Source organism: Scophthalmus maximus, chromosome 10 (assembly GCF_022379125.1).
Source record: "Scophthalmus maximus strain ysfricsl-2021 chromosome 10, ASM2237912v1, whole genome shotgun sequence".
NCBI classification, from domain to species: domain Eukaryota; kingdom Metazoa; phylum Chordata; class Actinopteri; order Pleuronectiformes; family Scophthalmidae; genus Scophthalmus; species Scophthalmus maximus.
The window spans coordinates 11704810-11725365 of NC_061524.1; the positions used below are offsets into that span (position 1 = coordinate 11704810).

General features: G+C 47.8%; 1 protein-coding gene across 9 annotated transcripts in view; it reads left to right on the forward strand.

Annotated features, from left to right (window-relative positions):
* tacc2 (transforming, acidic coiled-coil containing protein 2) overlaps positions 1-20556 on the forward strand; it is a 48819-nt gene that overhangs the window by 17449 nt on the left and 10814 nt on the right. For all 9 annotated transcript variants that reach the window (XM_047334987.1, XM_047334990.1, XM_047334989.1 and 6 more), the window contains 4 exons: positions 242-835; positions 4882-5157; positions 17763-17869; positions 18378-19788. In XM_047334987.1, coding sequence (XP_047190943.1) covers positions 242-835; positions 4882-5157; positions 17763-17869; positions 18378-19788 — 2388 coding nt within the window. The remainder of the gene's footprint in view (positions 1-241; positions 836-4881; positions 5158-17762; positions 17870-18377; positions 19789-20556) is intronic.

Here is a 20556-nt window from a genome sequence, read left to right on the forward strand (position 1 = left end):
CAACACAATGCAACAATAATAACAACACAAACACACACAGGCGTATACCTACACCAGTCCTGCACACACACACACACACACACACACACACACACACACACACACACACACACACACACACACACACACCCCCCCACAGTCACAGAAACACACATTTGCCATTTGTCAGTCATTCCTTCTGCATATGCTGTAAACTAAAGAACCACCCCCCCCCCCCCCCCCCCTTGATTTTTTCTTTCAGAGTCCTCCCATCTCTGGAGTCTCCTGATCTAGAGTTTCTCACTCCAACTGAGGAGATAGCTGCTCATCTGAGACAGGAGGATATCCAACCATCGGAGCCAGCAGTAGGGAAGACGACAGAGATCCCACCTCTGAATCTTGTGAAAAAGCCTGTGGATTTTCCTAAACCTTTAAAGAAGGCAGCCCAGCACCTGGAACCAACACGGCAGGCAGTAGGGCATTCCGAACCAACCCAGACAACCACAGAAGAGCCCTCAGAACCAACCAAGAAAGAAGAAGAGCCCCCAGAAGAACTTCCAGAAGCCAAAGGGGATCCAGAAACTCCATCAGAAATAGTCGAGGGGACAGCGGAGCTCGTAGATCCAGCAATAAGCACAGAGCTGCTCCCAGAATCAACGAAGAATGAGGAACCAGAACCAACCAAGGTGAAAGCAGAACCCCTAGAACCAGAGAAGAAGCTGATTATTGAGCCCCTAGAGGATCTGGTGGAAAAATCTGTTGAGATCCCACTGGAGGAGCCATTCAAAGAGCCAGCCGAGGAAACTGCCGTGTCAGAAGCCGTCCAGGATCCTGCTGAGGAGCTACAAGACAGCAGGTGAGTGTCTCACAGTTAATCCTCACGTCTGAAATCCTTACATGTGAAAATTTTATGGTCAGGAACTTTGAAGTAAGCCACTCATCGTTCTACTACTTTTGCAGTTTGATCCTTAAGGATCATTTGTTATGGCTGTGTTCATGGCCAATTGATATCTACAGTGTCCAATGTATGATCGCCAATAAGGCAACTGCCAAGTGTCTGTTCTCTCTCAGAGCTCCGTCAGAGTCTGGAAATTTAAAAAAATCATCAGTTGCCCTAAATCTAAGGTTCATAGCTTGTGAACATTTAAAAACAACAGGTTTACAGGGAGACCATTTTGTGGTCAAGTAGCTTTGCAGCCGGCAACCAGACACCAAAGTGATTTGTGTCCTTTCATAACTTTTCTTTTGCAGAGATCCAAATAGGTTTGTTTTATTGAAGCCAACTTATCCGTTATTTGTGGGCTGCTCACACGTTGCCCGGCCTGAACCCACATAAATGGATTTCCATGCCTTGAGAATCCCTTTAGAAGCTTTGTTTACCTTTCAGACACCTTGAGGGCGTCTGGTAGGTTGTTGTTGTCTGCAGAGGTTTAACAGTGTCTGACTCGACGAAGGAGAAGGCGTCTCACAGATTTGGGCCGGTCGACGTGATGGCATTGAACCTCTTGTGTTATTAAAACCTCTGACTACGTCAAAGACACATAATGAAGCAGTGTTCCGTACGGCCTCCACGTGGGCATTCACTATTTATTCAAGCGTTTAAACAGCTCCGGCTAGACTATCTTTCCATGTATGTCATTCTCTTACTGAAAAGCTTCATCACATGCCTCGAGAGCGTTCACTGCGTATCTAAGGAAGTGGCTGTGAGTCTCTCCTGGCTGCCGTTTGCTGCATGCCCAGGAGCCATCCCACATGCCAGAGTAGCACTTGCCGCTTGTCAGTCAAAACATTTGTCCCATCACTGCTGTTTGGGACGACGTTTGTTCAGAGTAGGCGAGAGGAGGAGTGACACTGCTATTTCCACTGTAGGTTGCATCGATATAGATAAAGTTACACATGCATATGTGTGGCAGAGACAGAATGGGACTGCATGGTCAATGATGTGTGTGCGTGTGTGTGTATTTTGTCCCCGCCCCCAGAGGCTGTCCTAGCTGTCAGTCCTGCTCAGTCTGTGCGGCTTTGTGAACTGAAGCCTGTAGTGGGAGGAATTTGGGCAGGCACTCAGCCCCACTGAAGTCATTTTCACAGACCAGACAGAGTGGAACACGAGCCAGAGTTCAGAGAAAGACTTCAGAGCAGCATGTGCTGCGGCGTGAGCGTGTGTGCATGACAGAGTCAGTCAGAGTCACAGACAGGGGACAGAAGGAATGGGACGCACAGTTATTGGCCCTGGTGTTTTGGATTGCTCAGCAGAAGTCATTTCCATCACTTGCTAAAGTTACCTCTGAAGTTGTGTGAGGGATTCCTCCATGGCTGATTTCTGGGTGAGTTGGCCAGAAGTGGCTGTCCTATTTTTTTCCTTTGTGTCTACAGTAGGTGTTGGTGTTTAAGTCCCTCCAGGTGGATGCAGCAGATGGTCTGTAGGTAACTAGTGCAAAAGTACAGTCTGCCTGCGCTGACCCCACCAGATGGGCGGAGGGGAGGGACGGATAGAAAGACGATGGGACAGAAGGCGGAAAGGGAAGAACAAAGTTGTCGGAATTAACAGTGTACTTTGAAAAAATGTAACAGGTTAGAGCATGTTGTGCTCCCCTTGCCTATGTGATTGACAGTCGGCGAGAAATACGCACAGTAGTAAAAAACACCTAATGATTACGGTCTGCGAGTTTTTCCAAAGATCTTGTTTGCATGGTGCACTTTAAAAGTGAGGATGCAAATTAATGGATGATTTTGGGCCTATAAATAGCCACTAACTGGCTTGCTGCATCACTTTGGCATAGACGTGCCATGGAATTTTCCTTTCGCAAATGTTACACTGGTTTTTAAATAAAAACATCTTTTGTAAACTCATTTTTGTTTCTTATAATACAGCGTGGGAGTAATAGTGACTATTGAGCTTGGTATGTAGGATATTTCTCATCCATGTTTCCGCAGTAAAAATGAAGTAGGATGTGCTTTAGCCCACATTACACTGTAAATAGACTAGTTGCCATGGCGATAGTAGTTTTCATATGCTTTGCCGGCACAACTGAAGTGGACATCATGTCTGTCATTTATTCAACCACACCAGACCATCTTTGAACGGTAATTACATTTGAGTGGTGGCAGAAACAAATGAGTGGATTATTTATGATTTCTGTATTTGTCTGTATGTCATATATATACAGTGTGCAGTACACTCACAGCGTGTGCGTCAGCGTGTGTGTTGGAACACTATGAGCTAGCTGCTGGCTGCAAGACATAAATGGTCCTCCCATCATTACAGCACTTATAAAAAAAAAAATGCTTTGCTCAGAACCTTCTGCTAGTTGTGTTTATGGTTTGTTTATCATTAAACACCCTGCCTGGCCTTTCTGTCTTTTGCGTCCAGCTGTTTCCTGTAGATTACACTACAAGTGTGCATGTGCACGGCTTGAACACACTTCAGGCGATGTCACTTTACTGACTTTAAGGACCAAGTGTTTACACACATTTGTCATTAAAGTGGACGTTCCAGAATCAGCGTTTGTTATCTGGTCTCTCTGGTGATAGAAAATCACTGCGGTGTATCGCTGGCCCCGTAAAAATCTGATTTGTTGCCCTGAAGTAATGCCCTGCACACTGCTCAGTTACCAACAGTGAAAAACTGAATTGGTCAGCCTCCAGGTGTTAATTGCAGCTGTAGAGCTACGCTGACGCGAGGAGGTGTGTTGCTGAAGAAGAGCACATGTTCCCACTCTAACTTGTTGCACTCATTCTCTTATGGTAATAAAGCCTCTGCTTGTTCGTACACATCAAATGTGGGAAAAAGTTCCAGCTGTTAACCTAAGAGGGGCCAGCTGACATTATCTCCACATAAAAGCCACTGAACCAGTAAATACTCTTACACGTCCCCAGTGTCACAATTGTCTCTCAGTGTTGTTTTTGTTCCCTTGTCTCTTGTGTCTCTTCATCTTTGGAGGCAACAGTGAGTCTCACGACAGTTTGCTCAGTCCATGCTGTGACTTGGTTGTTTCTGTTTCCAGGCTCTATGTTGGTCACAGACATTGTGTATAACTTTGGCCTCCTGGTTTAACGCACACTCTAAAACTTTCCATATATATTATTGTAGGATGTCTCCTCTTCGTATGACCCTCCTGCATCAGTTGAAAATTCTCTACTTTTATAATGGAATGATAGGAACCAGACCTGTGTTAGAGGTGGACTGCAATTTGTAACGCCCTTAAGAAAAGCACACACCCTCATTAAATGTCATTAAGCTCTGACTACTGGAGAGTGAGGTGGAGAATAACACAGCCAGTCTGAAATGAGCTGGAAGAGCCAGTTGGATAAAAAAGTGCAGCTAAGCAGTCGGTCAACTGGATGCTTGAGCACTGTGAATGTGCTTGAGTTCATGGAGGTATTGTTGAAGCTCTGTTCTGCAGAAAAGGCTGCTGGGGTATTTTTAGAGCTAAACAGTAGGCATGGCCCAAGTGGGTAACAGCTGCATGGGCGTCCGTCGCATTGCCTGTCAGATTAGGGAGCCAACACACTCCTGATAAGACTGGACTGGATCTGTGCCAAGTCCACTCCACCAGGTGGCCAACGATGACAGAGCCAGATACCTCCAGACAGGCGACTTCAATGCAGAGAACAATTAGAGCAAGCAAGGAAAACATGGCCTGTCACGTGGGACGACTGATGTATTGAGTAACATTTTCAGTTTCACATGACAAAGACTTCTTGGGATGGTTGAAGTGAGCGTTTTAATTTGTTTAAGGCACTACTAGGTTTAGGGACAGAGCAGAGTGTTCCATCTTTCTCTTATATCAGGTAAGTTTCCCTCATGGCTCGTTCGTATTGAGGGAAATGGCGCGTGTCCTCCGACGGCTGTCCAAAATCCCTGAACTTGTCTGTTGATGTTTTGCACTTCCTCCCCTACAGGCTCTCCCTTGCTGAGCAGGCAGAGAGAAGTGACCGTCCCCCTGCCTCACCCCTACCTCCTCCCTCCGAAAACCTCTTCCCGCCTGCCCCCCCTCTTCACCTCCACGACAGTGCCGAATTCCCCACTCCTCCTCCCACACCCCCGGAGAGGCACACACCTGAAGTTCTACCAACCCCACCTGCATCCCCCTGCCTTCCTCCTCCTCCTCCTCCTCCTCCAGCCCCTGCATCCTCATCTGCCTGCCCTGCTTCTGCAGCACGCCACCCCCCCTTAAGGTATGGACATGAACTCTGCAACAGCATGTTGCTGCTCCCGGACCTGTTCCATTAAGTCTTACCATTTATCATGTTAAAAATGTGTGTGTGTGTGTGTGTGTGTGTGTGTGTGTGTGTGTGTGTGTGTGTGTGTGTGTGTGTGTGTGTGTGTGTGTGTGTGTGTGTGTGTGTGTGTGTGTGTGTGTGTGTGTGTGTGTGTGTGTGTGTGTGTGTGTGTGTGTGTGTTTTCTTGCGTGCCTCCACTCTTACAGACGTTACAGTAGATTTGCGGTCATTAGTCCTTTTAGCCTCCTTGATGAAAAGTAGCCATGTCCTTATCCTTTCAATCTCAGTCCAGGTCAAATTACAGCATTACATCGACATCTGGTGCACTGAATTACGTTGTGCATGTTAATTCTGAGAGCTCCAGACATACGGTTGCTTGAAAAAACTGATACCACTCTCATGTCAACACGGTAAATATGTAGCTGGGCTAGACAGTTGGTCAGCTTTGCATTAAGAGGATATTTGACATGACAGTGATATCAGTATTGTCATTTAGCTTGTGACAAGAAGGTGAATCAGAATATTTCTCTAAATGTTGAATTATGCCTTAAAAAAGGAACCTTTAAACACAATTCTGATTGAGGCAATAATGCCGCATGTGACACAGTGTAATCCAGAGAAACCTCTCCTCTTAACCCAGTCACAAAATTACAGTTTAGCATTGCTCTGCATGCCAAACTGGATTTGCTAATGTATGAATTTAGTGGTCGTGGAAACTCAAATGCACACTGTATAATTGTGGCTTGCTAATAGTTGATACAACAATGGCATTACGGGTCATATTACTTTTTTGGGAGAATTAAAACAACAAGTCTTTCACAACACAATCTGCACTATCATACTACATATTATGGCTTCATGTGCAGCACTCTGTAGATCATCAAGCAATGATTTCCATTCATAACTTCCATGCTTACTATATTAAAATGCTTCTCATTTTTCCTTTGCTATCAGCGCAGGTCACCCAGTTATGACACTACACAATCCTCTGCAGCGCTTTTTGGCTTCGCAATTTATTTATTTGTTTCACAGACTTTATTTTGTTGGAGGGAATGACTCAGCCACTTCCGCAGTGCTATGTACAGCCAGCAGATGGCGCAGAGTCCAGTGTTCATGTTTAAATGCTGGCCTGTGTCTGCACTCTGCTGTCTGACTGCTGCAGTCACCTGGCGCGTACATGAATGAACACAGGGAGACACACCAGCTCCCGTGTCTCCCACAATGCAGCTGTGTTGAATTGGAAAGGTCTCTGTGTAGTTATCTATTTAAAATTACAAATTACTTGATGCTACTTGGCTTTCTAACTGCGTCCATTACTCAGAGAAGACCAGAATTTTGAGAGGGCTTGGAAAGCACACTATCATTATTTATGACATGTAAGAGGACTGTAGGATAACAATTTGGCATGTCACAGTTTATCTTGTTTGCCCCCAGACACCGAGGTGGGGCCATGGCATCATATGTGCAAAGTGAGGACTGTATATGTATGTTTGTTGAATATATGAAGATCATCTTTATTGATAGTAAAGTGATGTTAAAATTTAACATCTCCTTTTAAGCTGCCAGAAATTTATTATCTTGCTAGGGGAAGAATCTTGCCAGCAAAAGTCTTGAATCTGCCTCATCTAATTGAAAACGTGGCTCCTTTAATCAGTAAGTTAATCGTAAAAAAAAATGAATTTGCCTGAACTCTTGTCCTAGAGTTGCATTGTAAGTAATAATTATATCCTCCTGTGAAAAACAAAACAAAAACAAAGCTTCATTCCTTTTTTGACTATATAATTATTCAAATGTATTAAACCATCAATGACACATTTTGGCCATATTATGCTCCAGGCACCTTTTCAGCCTGCCTCCACGTATATCTGGTTATCTGGGGTGTCTGCCAGCCCACGGAGAATGAAAAGAAAACAATGAGTCGTTGATTCGTGGTTTGGGTTGATCGTGCAGACGGTCTGTAAACGAGCCATTCACAGCCCGGGCGTCAAGTGACGTAAGTTGACTCCTGCTACTGGGGCGACCACGCCCCCAACCTGAGCAGCACCTCCCCCCTTGAAGTGCGGAAAAACAGATCGCGTCTACGCCATCATTTTCTCGCGGCTCCCGGCCTTCGTTCGCGGCTCCCGGCGTTCGTTCGCGGCTGCCGGCGTTCGTTCGCGGCTGCCGGCGGTCGGTCAGGGCTCCCGGCTGGCGGCGTTCGGTCGCGGCTCTCGGCTTGGGGCGGTCGGTCGCGGCTCCCGGCTTGCGGCGGAGGTCGCGGCTCCCGGCGGTCGGTCGCGGCTCCCGGCTTGGGGCGGTCGGTCGCGGCTCCCGGCTTGGGGCGGTCGGTCGCGGCTCCCGGCTTGGGGCGGTCGGTCGCGGCTCCCGGCTTGGGGCGGTCGGTCGCGGCTCCCGGCTTGGGGCGGTCGGTCGCGGCTCCCGGCTTGGGGCGGTCGGTCGCGGCTCCCGGGGGTCGGTCGCGGCTCCCGGCTTGGGGCGGAGGTCGCGGCTGCCGGCTTGCGGCGTTCGGTCGCGGCTCTCGGCTTGGGGCGGTCGGTCGCGGCTCCCGCCTCCCCGGCGGCTGCCGGCGGAGGTCGCGGCTGCCGGCGGTCGGTCGCGGCTCTCGGCTTGGGGCGGTCGGTCGCGGCTCCCGGCTTGGGGCGGTCGGTCGCGGCTCCCGGGGGTCGGTCGCGGCTCCCGGCTTGGGGCGGAGGTCGCGGCTGCCGGCTTGCGGCGTTCGGTCGCGGCTCTCGGCTTGGGGCGGTCGGTCGCGGCTCCCGCCTCCCCGGCGGCTGCCGGCGGAGGTCGCGGCTGCCGGCGGTCGGTCGCGGCTGCCGGCGGTCGGTCGCGGCTCTCGGCTTGGGGCGGTCGGTCGCGGCTCCCGGCTTGGGGCGGTCGGTCGCGGCTCCCGGCTTGGGGCGGTCGGTCGCGGCTCCCGGCTTGGGGCGGTCGGTCGCGGCTCCCGGCTTGGGGCGGTCGGTCGCGGCTCTCGGCTTGGGGCGGTCGGTCGCGGCTCCCGGCTTGGGGCGGTCGGTCGCGGCTCCCGGCTTGGGGCGGTCGGTCGCGGCTCCCGGCTTGGGGCGGTCGGTCGCGGCTCCCGGCTTGGGGCGGTCGGTCGCGGCTCCCGGCGGTCGGTCGCGGCTGCCGGCGGAGGTCGCGGCTGCCGGCGGTCGGTCGCGGCTCCCGGCTTGGGGCGGTCGGTCGCGGCTCCCGGCTTGGGGCGGTCGGTCGCGGCTCCCGGCTTGCGGCGGTCGGTCGCGGCTCCCGGCGGTCGGTCGCGGCTCCCGGCTCCCGGCTTGGGGCGGAGCTAGACTCGCCTCCGGGATGTTGTTAACGTTCTATCGCCCAGCCCCTTGTGCTCTGTGTGTAATTATGGAGAACGTGTTCTGGGCCTCCCGGGTCTCTACGTCGTGTATGTGCCTTGTCACGTGCGACTGTTGTCATGGCAGCACAACGCCGTAGTTGCGCAGCAGACGCGGGGAGGAGCGAGGAGGAGCTTTGTGGAACACGAAGGGAGGGGGGCGAGGAGTGAGCAGGAAAGAGCTGGAATCGACCGTAGTCTCACAGGACTGTTTCTACAGAAAGAGGAGGGGGCTGTGTGGCTTGATCCTTGAGGTGTTTGGACATGGAATGGCAAAGACATGTAGTTCACACACCTGAAAACCAATGTAACTTGTGTAAAAGGGGGCATAATATGGGCCCTTTAACGTTCACTTTCTGCTGTTAAAATAATCCTAAAAAAAGTTACAAAATCGAAGAATGACGCTACTCTTTTGTTGAGGCAGATCAGCAATCAGCACAGATATCTAAAACCAGGATTCTCAATACACGTTTTTGATCTGCTTGTGACTTGCAGAGCTGCGTTACTGTATATTCTATTTTCTGCTTAGTGTATAATATTTCCTTCATGTCATGTATTTGAGCCTTTTTTCCCGCAGATTGACATGGGTCTGTCTTACACATTTGGAGAAAGTGACTGACAATGATAATTTTTCACTCGCAGAAAAGAATTTGAGCCTGTGGCAATCTGTGGAACTGTACATGGGATCAAGGTGCAAACTTCAAGTTGAACTGGCTTGACGAGCACAACACAAATTTCACTTCCGTACTTCTGAGTAAAGGATGCTTTTGAAAGCAAAGCTAGAACAGTTTTGATAAATCTGTAACTAACAGCAGGCAGTGAGCGACCCTTTTCTTAAGACTGAACTATATGTTTTAAATTTTTTTTAAGCACAACTAAAACCCATTTCACAGGCACAAGGAGGTTAAATGTTTTCCCCCTAAGTAATAAGTAATAAGAGTCTTGCAGGCTACATGTACAGTATTTCCATCGCAGCGACCCTGATTCCTCTCGAGCGCCATTATGAATCTTTCAGAAAAACCTGCCACAGCCATATCCTCCAGTGCCTGGGTTTGCTGAATTTTTTATTTCTTCATTTTCTTCAGGCTGCAGTTGAAACTGCTCCGCGGGGCCGGACTCTTACAGCAGAATGAAAGAAAGGATGTTTATTCAGGTCGTACAATAGAGTAGGAACTTGTACTTCACATATACTGAACGTGCTGTGCTGCCCCAGATACATGTTCGAACTGGTTAGGGGGCTGGATAGCAGGTCCAATCAATATCTGTGTTGTAGCAGTTGTCCCGGTCGGGAGTTGTGAGTGGGCAGCATTTTGACTTGTCCCCTCGGGCTGTGAAACATCGAACAACAGGCTCATCTGAGACTGGTGTCGCATCGATATCTTTGTGAACATCGGTTAATGGATTCCATGTTGACATGCAAACAGTCACCCTTTTTAAATGTGGCGATGGGTTGGACTGGCTACTATGTATTAGGTTGTAGTCTTGAACTACACTTCCTTCAGTCCCTTTAGTCCTTGTGTAGGCAGAAGCGTGACACCTGAACCCCTCACACCGCAGGTTTGTGGGACTACAACTGCTGCAGGCTTTCTATTGTAGTGAGCCCTCGTTCCCTCACTTTCCCATGAGTGCACAATAGATTTAAACCTCTCATATTTCCAGCGAGTCACTTTCCCATTGCTCCGTTACAATCAATGGGACATTTGTAGGATCTGTTCCTCTTCTTATTTCCATCCCACAGGACACATTTTCTGTGTCATACAGTTGACTTAAAAAAAAAAATTGGAAGACAAGGCTAGACGGAATATCGTTATTGCTCTTCCGTTGTTGGAAGCAGTTGGTTGTGAGTGGCAGTAATAACATCATCAGCCCAGACTGCTGCACAGGAATTTGACACAGAGACACTTTTTTATTTTGAAATGTAGATGCTCATATGTCAGGAGGAGCGTGTCCCTGCCTCTTTGTCTCTGTGTCTGATTACGGGACAGGTTGTTCATGTTTCTTTGCATTCTCTTCGGATACTGGAGAAAGCTGGAGCGGCTTGAACGAGACGGTATATAATAGGGTCAGAGTTGAACAATACGCATACATACTAGTTTCCCACAGTCTATTGTTTACCTCAGGCAACACTCTGGTTGGCCACGCTGAGTGTGGAAGCTTCCATTGTTGGAAAAGGAGGCAAAAAAACATTACATTATCTCTATGCAACACTCAGGAAAAGAGAGGGGGAATCCGGGCAGGACAAAGGCAAAGTCAAGAGGTACGGATACGACTGAAGGGAGGAAGAAGGGGACTGACACCGTGAAAGAGAAAGCGCCTGTTAATAAGCGTGGTTTTGAGGGTCTGCTATTGTTGCGCTCCCCTGCATAGTCGCGGTAGCCGAGAAAAATAAAGGCTGCTTGTCTTTTTAAAGGCACAGGAGGCTGCTGTCAGGGGAGAGAGTGGAGGGAAGAGGGGGGAGGAGGCAGTGAGAGCAGCAACACAGCTCAGCGATATCAGAAACCAAACAGAGAGGAGGCATCTCAGACACTCAAGCCAGGAACACCAAGAAAGCAGGATTTATCTTTTCACCCCATTTCTTGTGGATTATTCTCTTGTTGACATTCTGCTCCTTGAGATTTGCATTATTCCTCCGGGTGCTGCATCATTTTAACCATCAGATGAGACGCGGGAATATTCTCAGTCTGTAGGGGACCAGGGGATCGGGGATGCTGGGCATGAAGTGAGGAGCCCGTGATCACCCTCGTCTTTCCCCCTGATGCGAGCAGGGCTCGCTCATCCTCTGCACTGCAGCACAGTCCGCTCCGCCGGGTGCTCGCCTCCTCTGACACAGGCTGCCTCCGCTGCAGGGATCAGAGGGAAAGGAGAGGGGTCCTTTTTCAAGGGGGAGCAGGTGAATGTGGAGGGTGGCTGGAGAGCAGGAGCAGGCAGGGGGGGCAGGGGGGGGCAGAGCTAGCTGAGGATGGGAGCCAACGAGTCCATGGAGCAAGGACAGACCCCCTGTCCCTCCCAAGAACACATGTGAGTTTGACTCAACCTGCATTCCTGCTCAGTGTTCTGTCTGGAAATGTTCTGAGGTGCAATCAAGCAAATGAAGAAGCAGACGACAGTTACCTTATTCAAAGTTGGAGGTCTGGAGAGCAGCTCCAGCTTCTTCTGTGTTGCTCTATGTAGTGTTTTATTTATTCATGGCTGTTGAATTGGCCTCCCATGCAACATAAATGTTAAATGTGGGTGCAGGGTTATTTGTTATGCAGAGCGTACTCACGTGTGTGCAGGATTATGGGTATGCCCGCCATTTGTGATGTCACTCACTGTTGCCAAATGAAGCCTTACACACGTCTCGGTGAGACATTGTGTGCTGTTACCTCCCTCAGTTTGTAATGCTTTCTATTTTTTTTTGCTTTCCCCATTTCAATCTTTCTTTATACTGCCGTAAAATCCTTTCACACTCTAAAATCCAATGTGACCAACTGAGCATGTCATCATCTTGTTGTTTGCCTTTGTGATGTAAATAAGGATGAGCGAATCGGAGCATGTGCACAGGCACATGAGCGTCGGGGCTGCCTCGACTACAGCACTCTGCATAAGGATGCAATATACCAAGGCTTCTGGCGAGCCTGTCGGAACGAGAATGAGGCAATGAGTACAGTAGGTGCCGCTGGGAGGCTGGTGGGGTGATGTTTTGTTCTGTGTGAAGGAGGACGTGACTGGCGCACTGGGAGCAGGAGCAGGTGACGGCGTTGAAATAGAACACGCTGCGTGGGGCTGGACGAAGACAACTTGGGAATATCACCGGATGACAGAACGAGAGAGAGAGTCGGAGTTAGAGAGGGAGAGAGATGGAGCAAGAGTGCTCCACTTTGCGCTGTTTTATTTATATCTCAGACACACTGCTGCACAGGGGAAGAAGGACCTGGGGAGAAACAGGGAGAGGGATGAGGGAACTGGAATGAGTGTGTGTGTGTGTGTGTGTGTGTGTGTGTGTGTGTGTGTGTGTGTGTGTGTGTGTGTGTGTGTGTGTGTGTGTGTGTGTGTGTGTGTGTGTGTGTGTGTGTGTGTGTGTGTGTGTGTGTGTGTGTGTGTGTGTGTGTGTGTGTGTGTGTGTGTGTGTGTGTGTGTGTGTGTGTGTGTGTGTGTGTGTGTGTGTGTGTGTGTGTGTGTGTGTGTGTGTGTGTGAGTGAGATGCAGAAATGAATGATTTATAGCACCATACAGTCATTTTTCATCTCAAGGCTCCACTAGATTCAGACCTCAGTGGACTGAAAGTGCAGACTCTCATAGTGGGTAGGTTGTATTTAGCTTTTTGTCAACTGAGTTCACTCCCTCAGTTGTGTAACACTGTCAAGAGTACTTACAGTATATAAAGCATTCACACATTCAAGCACATTCACCATCAGGGCTCTGATGTGGACGTGTTTAATGTTAGGTAATGGACCAAAATTCAAAGTTCAAGAGAGTTTTCATTATTTCCATCTGCAGTTTATTATGAAAAAAGTTTGCGTTGTCGTCTTTATTCAGACAACAACGGTGATTTGCTGCAGTTATTTGAATGAAGAACCAGCCGTTTATATCTACAGCAGAGCAGATTAGTTGGTGATATGCCATAATACATGTAATATGCCTCTCGATCCTACACACCGGACCTTTAACCCCCACTCCCTCTCTGCTCTGACTCACAGACCTGGCCTGTTGTTGTACAATGTGCCATCTGCTTGCTGTCAAAGTCTCAGATTAGGCTAGATGAGGTATTACTCTTAGAGATTATCTTAGTCTGACACTCTTTTTCCCAGTGTCAGTGGCTTCTTTGTTTTGGAGCTGGACTGAGTGGATTTCTTAGACATTAGGGACACCAGACTTCAGAGGGGGAGGTTTCTTGCTGATTGAAGTAGACATCAGTCTGGATGAAGACGGGATGCAGAGACAGCATGTCATCCTCTCTTTGCGAAAAAGAGGAAAGACTTTTTTTGTCAGGTTCTGTTTATGACCTGCATAAAGTGCAGAGTGATTCTCCATAACCTTTCATTTCCTGAGATTGAAGAATCATTTTCAGACAACGGAGCTGGTCTGTGCCCTGTGTCCCATTAAAAAGCCTCTCGGTGTGAGAAACTCTTGTAAAAATGATAATAGGCTGTTGTGGTGCTTCACAGGGTGAACAGTGGTTATGATGTAATACTTCATATCCAGACGCTCACTCATATTGGAGATTCAAGCCCAGGAGCTCCCCCTGTTGGTCTCTCCATCTCTGCAATGGGAGACCCATAGACTGTTAACAGTGTCACAACAGACATTTACACTCATAACCAGATATTTATGAATGCAAAGCATGTGGCACGGCTTACTTTATTCTGACGGAAGCCTTTCCCCAACTAAGCTATGTTTTTGTCTGTCAGGCAGTGGGTTGTTTAATCCCGCAAATTGCTAACAGTCAATCACAAGTCAACCTGATGATGAAATCTCCAAAGCAGCAGAGAGGGGAAAAAATTGCAGCATGGAGAAAAAGATGTTGATGAATGGCAGCGATAAAGCATGAGGCGACGGGAAAGAGATGGATGACAGGCGGTGTCCAGACAGAGAAGGGAGTTTAAGGTGTTTGACAGGAAAGAGACGAGTGTGCCGCAGCTAATCCATCGAGGCTAGTCACACAGCTGCTTGCAGACGGGCAGCCAGACGCCATTTATCCATCCCGTCTCCATCCTTTCCATCAGCTATCATCTAATCACAGTTGTCTCCTCCTCCCCCATCCCTCTTAGGTATTGACATCAAATTCAGCTTTTTTGGGGGGGCGGCACAGATAACAGATCCTCATTTGCAATGTAAATTTTGTTTTTCTTATTGGAAGATTGTGTATATATTGACAGACCGGTGGTGTTGGGTTTACAAACCAGTGTAGCCCAGTTTCCCTTGCGTCCCTGGGACTGTCATTCCCTCCAGCACTACGAAAGCTGTTCAGACAGGCTGAGTTGGATTTGGCTTTGGGAGCAGAGACACGTCTGGCTGTCTGAAATGCAGCTCCCCGCCTCACGCTGCCGAGTTTCTGTCTCCAGGCATCTCGTCTCAGCCTCTGAGAGGCTGCTATTATCTGCTGCTCTCTTTGTTTCTATTCACCCTCATACTGACTGCTCACCCACACGCGGCGTTTCCTCTTTCTATTTTTTTACCTGCTGCTTGGTAACATAAGAGCCATGGAAGATGCGACTGCATTAAAGCAGAAGGCAGACAGATTATTGTGCACCTTATTAATTTGTATAGAAATAGCAATAGTCCATTTAGTGTTTGTTTTCATGTCGGCTAACTGTTTTAAATCTGTTTGCTTTGCTTCCAAGCCACTGACATGTAGCATCACTGAATAAAGATGATTGATTCTGGGAGGATTTGCTTTTTTTCCCCCCTTTTTGTTTTACACCAGTTCTGGAGATGTGAGCATGCAGAATGTTGCTGACCCAGCAGCTGCTTGCCCCATAAATTTGCAATGTGCCTTTTTTTTTCTCTATGATTTAATATACTTCACAGATCCTTGTTGGTTAAGGCAAGCCTCACTTAGTGTGTGTGTGTGTGTGTGTGTGTGTGTGTGTGTGTGTGTGTGCGTGCGTGATGGACTGTGTGAATCCTGCCTCACCGTGGTTTTGTTTTTGCTGCCACCAGAGTGGAACATATGGCAGGGACAACCTCCAGTTACCATAGCAACACAGTGTTTGCATTTGCATGAAATATGTCCTCTTCACACAAAAAGACCACTTTTTAATTATTTAGCTATTTTCAGTTTTATTCCCATCTGTACTAGAAGAAGCAGCTTATTTGTGTACATGACATCGTAATAACTATTTACAGACAGCTGAAGTCGTTTTTAGTTTTTTGAGTTGTTATATTTTTCCATATGTTTAATTTGGTGTGGTGGATGCTAATCTGTTCTTTGCATATACAGTATCACACTCTATGGGTCCTGTCCTGGGAGTAGCCTGTTTTACCATCTGACAATATGATCCTGGATCCTAGTGACTGATCCAGATGGGTCTCCAGGCACACTTGTCTTACCCTGCTGTGACTCACTCACAGAGATTACAGCATTGGCTCCCTCCTTAGCCATGTGCTGTCTCATCTCACATCACAGCGACATGAATATAATGGGCATGTTTTCAAAGCTTTTGTTCCAAGGAAGAATTAGAATTAATATATAAAAGTGTAACAAACAGGTACCACTTATCATACCCTGCTGGAGCTCTAACATGCCGTGAAATCATTTTGTGTAGCCCGATGAGTTGTTCAGAGCTGTGCAATCAGACTATATGTTACTCCTGCCACATTGTTGGCTTAAGAGAACCTCCGTCTCTGCTGTGATATCACCCCAAGGGATAGTGGACATATTGGCCATGAAAGCAATAACATTCATCACCAGCCTCCCCTATAAACATTAATGTCTCAGCTCTGAATATTTGTTGCATCGGCCATATTGGCTGTATTGACTAGCGGTTGTTTCAGGCCCCCCCATGTCTCTCATGGTGCAGGCTTTTATTTGAACCATATTTCGCATGTGACAAAAGAGCCCCACACGGTGCTGCATGGCCTCAGCAATGCCTTGAGGTGAACCCCCATAGATTAGCTAGATCAATATAGTCAAGACGCATGCAGTTTAACCATGGATGTCAGCGTTACCTCAAGGCATTTGGTTTTTCATTACTATTTTTATTGTTCGTTGTAAAAGACTCATTTCATGATGCTGTTCAAAAAAAATATGTTTGAGAGGCCATCTCATGCTCCTGCACACATTAATTAATTTGCTGGTATGAGCAGGTATCAAATTATATGTTTCTTAATTGTCAGTGCATCTGTTAAAATGACCTTGGGTTGACTAAGAAATTGTGGTGGGAAAAATTACGAGGTGGGAAATATACTGTATATGAGATGTAGTGGTGGTATATGTGATGAGCAAGCGGGTGGGCAGTTGACTGCCTTTTCTTCTGTGTGGATACAGAAGCGAGGGAGACAGAGAGAGAGGTAGAGCGAGGGAAGAGAGAGTAAGGCTGGGAGAGAGAGAGAGAGAGAGAGAGAGAGAGAGAGAGAGAGAGAGAGAGAGAGAGAGAGAGAGAGAGAGAGAGAGAGAGAGAGAGAGAGAGAGAGAGAGAGAGAGAGAGAGAGAGAGAGAGAGAGAGAGAGAGAGAGAGAGAGAGAGAGAGAGAGAGAGAGAGAGAGAGAGAGAGAGAGAGAGAGAGTAGTATGCAGGTGGTGGGCTTCTGCAGCCAGTCTCATTTCGTAGTGGGGAGGAGTGGAGACATACTGATACGCAAACAGAAGGAGGACAGGACCGTAAATTGGAAACAAAGAGAGCTGGAAATTAGACTGTAGAGAAAGGCAGAGAGAAAACGCAGAGGAAAGGTTAGATCCGGTGGTGTTGTTCATCATCTGAGGACGAGGCGGTGGGCGTCTACCTGTGTGTGTCAGGCAGTAGCATTCTGGTGCGGAGAGGGGTAGCCCACCGGCAGCCATGGCAGTGAGTGCGTGGCAGGCTCTGTCTCCACTGCAGTGGGCTCGCTGGGGTTGGGACACACTGCTGGGAGGGGCAGGAGACGGGGACAGCCCGGGCTCCGATCCGACGCTGGGGCTCCTCCGGCATCTGTCCTGGGGCTCAGGCCATCACAGCATGATCAAGACTGCCGGGGAGCCGGTCAGACAGAGGTGAGACAGGACAGAACGATGGGCCCTCAGATGATAATAATGGAGGAACATGGAGCTCGGTATTCAGGGTGTGCGATGAGCTATATGCTCCTATGTGTGTATGTGTGTGTGTTAGTGTGTATCAGAGGAAGAATCAATGTCCATTGTCTTGCTTAGGATGATGACATTGTGATTTTGATTTTGAAATCATCCATTTCTCCATTTGGGGCTTGATGTTTTTTTCTCGTCAACCTCTGTCAATTTCATAGCTGTGACATCTTTGGATCTTGAGGTGGTCTTGTGTGTGTATGATTCTTAGATGTGTGTGTCGAGATGGGGGGGGGGGGGTCCTCCAACTCAGGTGTGCTGTTATCTGTCACTATTAAATCTATGAGAAATTTAAACTGACACGTGCACAGATCTTGATGTATATGCGAGGCAAAAATATTGAATCTCTATGATGACATTAAGACAATAAATTGCCTCAGCAAATGCTATTCGACATGATGTGGATAGAAGAGTATCTCAGCCAGTTGTTTTCACAGCAGCCTTGACTTGTCTTTTGTAACAGGAGCTCAGATTCTGATGGAGCGTTTGAGACCCCGGAATCTACAACCCCAGTTAAGACTGTTTCTCCTACGGATCCCCAGGCCCAGCAACTGACATCTGATGACAAAGGTACAGTGAGGAGTAGGTATTCCATGACCAGTGCTTAGCTCAGTGTCATGATCTGTTACACTATAACAAGCTGAACAGTGAGGCAGAAAAAAAGAACAGGTAAAGCAAAGTCTTGTTACACCATCTAGTGGAATGTACAAGTATTTCACATCTGGCTCTGTTAACTTACACAAGCATCGCCACTGCCCAAACGGAGGCTTTTGGAGTATCTAGGCAAGACCGACCTATCAGTTGAGTCCCTCTCGCTCGTGGTAAATTTTCATGACTTTTTGTCACGCTGAGAGACTCACTGAATTATTTATAGCACATTCATCCTTATAATTGAATCTGAACAAAGGCAGCTTCAACTTTTATCTCAATATGGGATTTCTCATTCACTCCTGAACAAAACAACTCAACAGCTGAAGTGTATGATCATCCCAATTCCATTTTTTAAATTTAGATTTTGCATTTTTAAGGAGCTGGATAAAACCTCTTTACATGTCATATGATTCTCCATCTTTTGCAGCAGCAGACACCTCAGTCAGTGATCCTGTTTCTGACTCGGCTTCATTTGATCGACCTTGCCATTCTCCATCCATCACTTTTGATGAAAACAAGCCCATCGCAGCCAGTGGCGCGTACAACATTGAAGTTCTTGCGACAGATTCAACGAGTCACACACTGACCCGTTCCCTCAGCCTCCAGGGAGGAGAACTGGACAGTTCTGGCCTGTTGGACGGATCCATAACAGGTTTCCGACCACATTCTGAATCCTTCAGCGTAGACACTGAGAGTGCCCCAGGCACACTCCACAGGCCCAAGAAAGTCCGTCCTGGGTCTTTGAGGAAGAAGCCTCTTCTCAGACAAAACTCCAATCCAGAGAGTCCAAGGCCAGCCTCATCCAGCAGCACCCCAGAGATCAAGAAGCGGGCAAAGCCTCGGACTGCAAGCCCACTCCAGGCACAGGAGGACGCAGAAGGAGGATCTGCAACCCCGAGCCCAGGAGGAACCCTTCGAAGGACCAGAAAGAGCCGCGTCGAAACTCCACCTCCTCTCCCAGAGGAGACCAATCATACCAGCCAAGAGGAGAGCGTCATCATCCCTGCCTTACCCTTCTGCCAAGAGGACACTCCTCTGCCTGATAGTGAAACGGGCCAAGACGAATCCCCCATCCCCCCTAGTGCCTCCTATAAATGGGATCCAGATAATTTTGATAACATCGACCCTTTCAACACTGGAGGTAGTAAAATTGCCAACTCCCCTGTTCTTGGACGCAAAGGTCCTGTGTGTGCTCCCATTGCTACCCCAGAGAGTTGTAGACCTGTAGAGCCACATCTATACAGTCCCCCAGCTCCTCTTCATGAGCCAGTCACCAACCCTGAAGAGCAACCAATCATTCCAAAGCGTCAGTCAGTAAGGCTGGAGTTTGACTACTCTGAGGAGAACGGCGAGGCATCACACCAGGCCTCTCCCCCACTCAAGAAAGTGGGCAAGAAACCCGGTGGCAAGATGCCTCTGAGGAAACCAAAGCTGGGGCTGAAGAAAGCCCCTCCAGCACAGACGGAGCAGCTGGACAACAACTCTCCAGCAACCCACAATGGCAACGAGGATGAAATCCCTGTTCCTAAAGCGTCCTACAATTTTGAAACGGACAAGTGGGATGATCCGAATTTTAATCCATTTACCTCCAAGAAAGGAATTGGCAACTCTCCTAAATTGTCCAGGCAGTCTTATAGTTTTGACCCCAGTAACTTAGATGACTCCATAGACCCTTTCAAATCCACCAATAAGATGGCTGACTCCCCTCCCAAGGCCTCAGCCTCCTTTGAACTTTCATCCAATGATTGTGACAATGAAAATGACAATGACAACATTGGGGAACTGGGCGACCAAAACCAGAACAAACCTGCCAAGAAGAAGAAAACTCCTATCAAATCGTAAGTTCACATAGAGATTATCACATTCCCATAGATGTATTGGCGAGTCTACAATTACTTCTATAACATCGACATTACAGACATTCATACATAGCAAAGTCTCAATCTCTGTGGGTGTGATTCTTTTTGGGTTAGTCGGTGTGTTTGTGGTCTACTTGTCTACTTTGCCATTCGGTGTCCTCTGTCAGTCTCTCTGTCACCTGTGTCTGTGTATTCTTATATGTCACAGGAAGTCCAGGGGTGTGTCCTCTCTATGTTGTCTGTTGTAAGTACAGGGGCAACACAACCATCCACCCTGTTTGATCCTTAATTCCATGTGGCTCATTTGAAGTCAGCATGTTGCCCTGTTGTCCCTCTTCCTATTAACAGAAACATCACAGTCCCTTGTACCCACTATTAAACAATACCATATAAACCTTTTTTTTTCTTTTCTGCCCATTTTCACTCAGGGGCAGATGTTTTCATTTTTATTTCAAATTCTGTATTATGTACAGTACAATCCAATCTATGAAAGTGCCAACTGAAAAAAACATTATAGACATTTAAGCTATATGTCAGCCAGGTAAATTATCTTAGTTAGTGCTGAAACAAGTTTAAAATGTATACAAAGCAGTAAATTCTACTAGTAGAGCCATCTAGTGGAATATACACACAAATCAACTCAAAGGGCTCAAAACCTTCTACCAGCAGAGGTCAGTGCAGCAGCACTCAATGAGGTACTGTTGAATGATGAAGAAATTATGATGGCAAACTATTGTGTCAGATGTT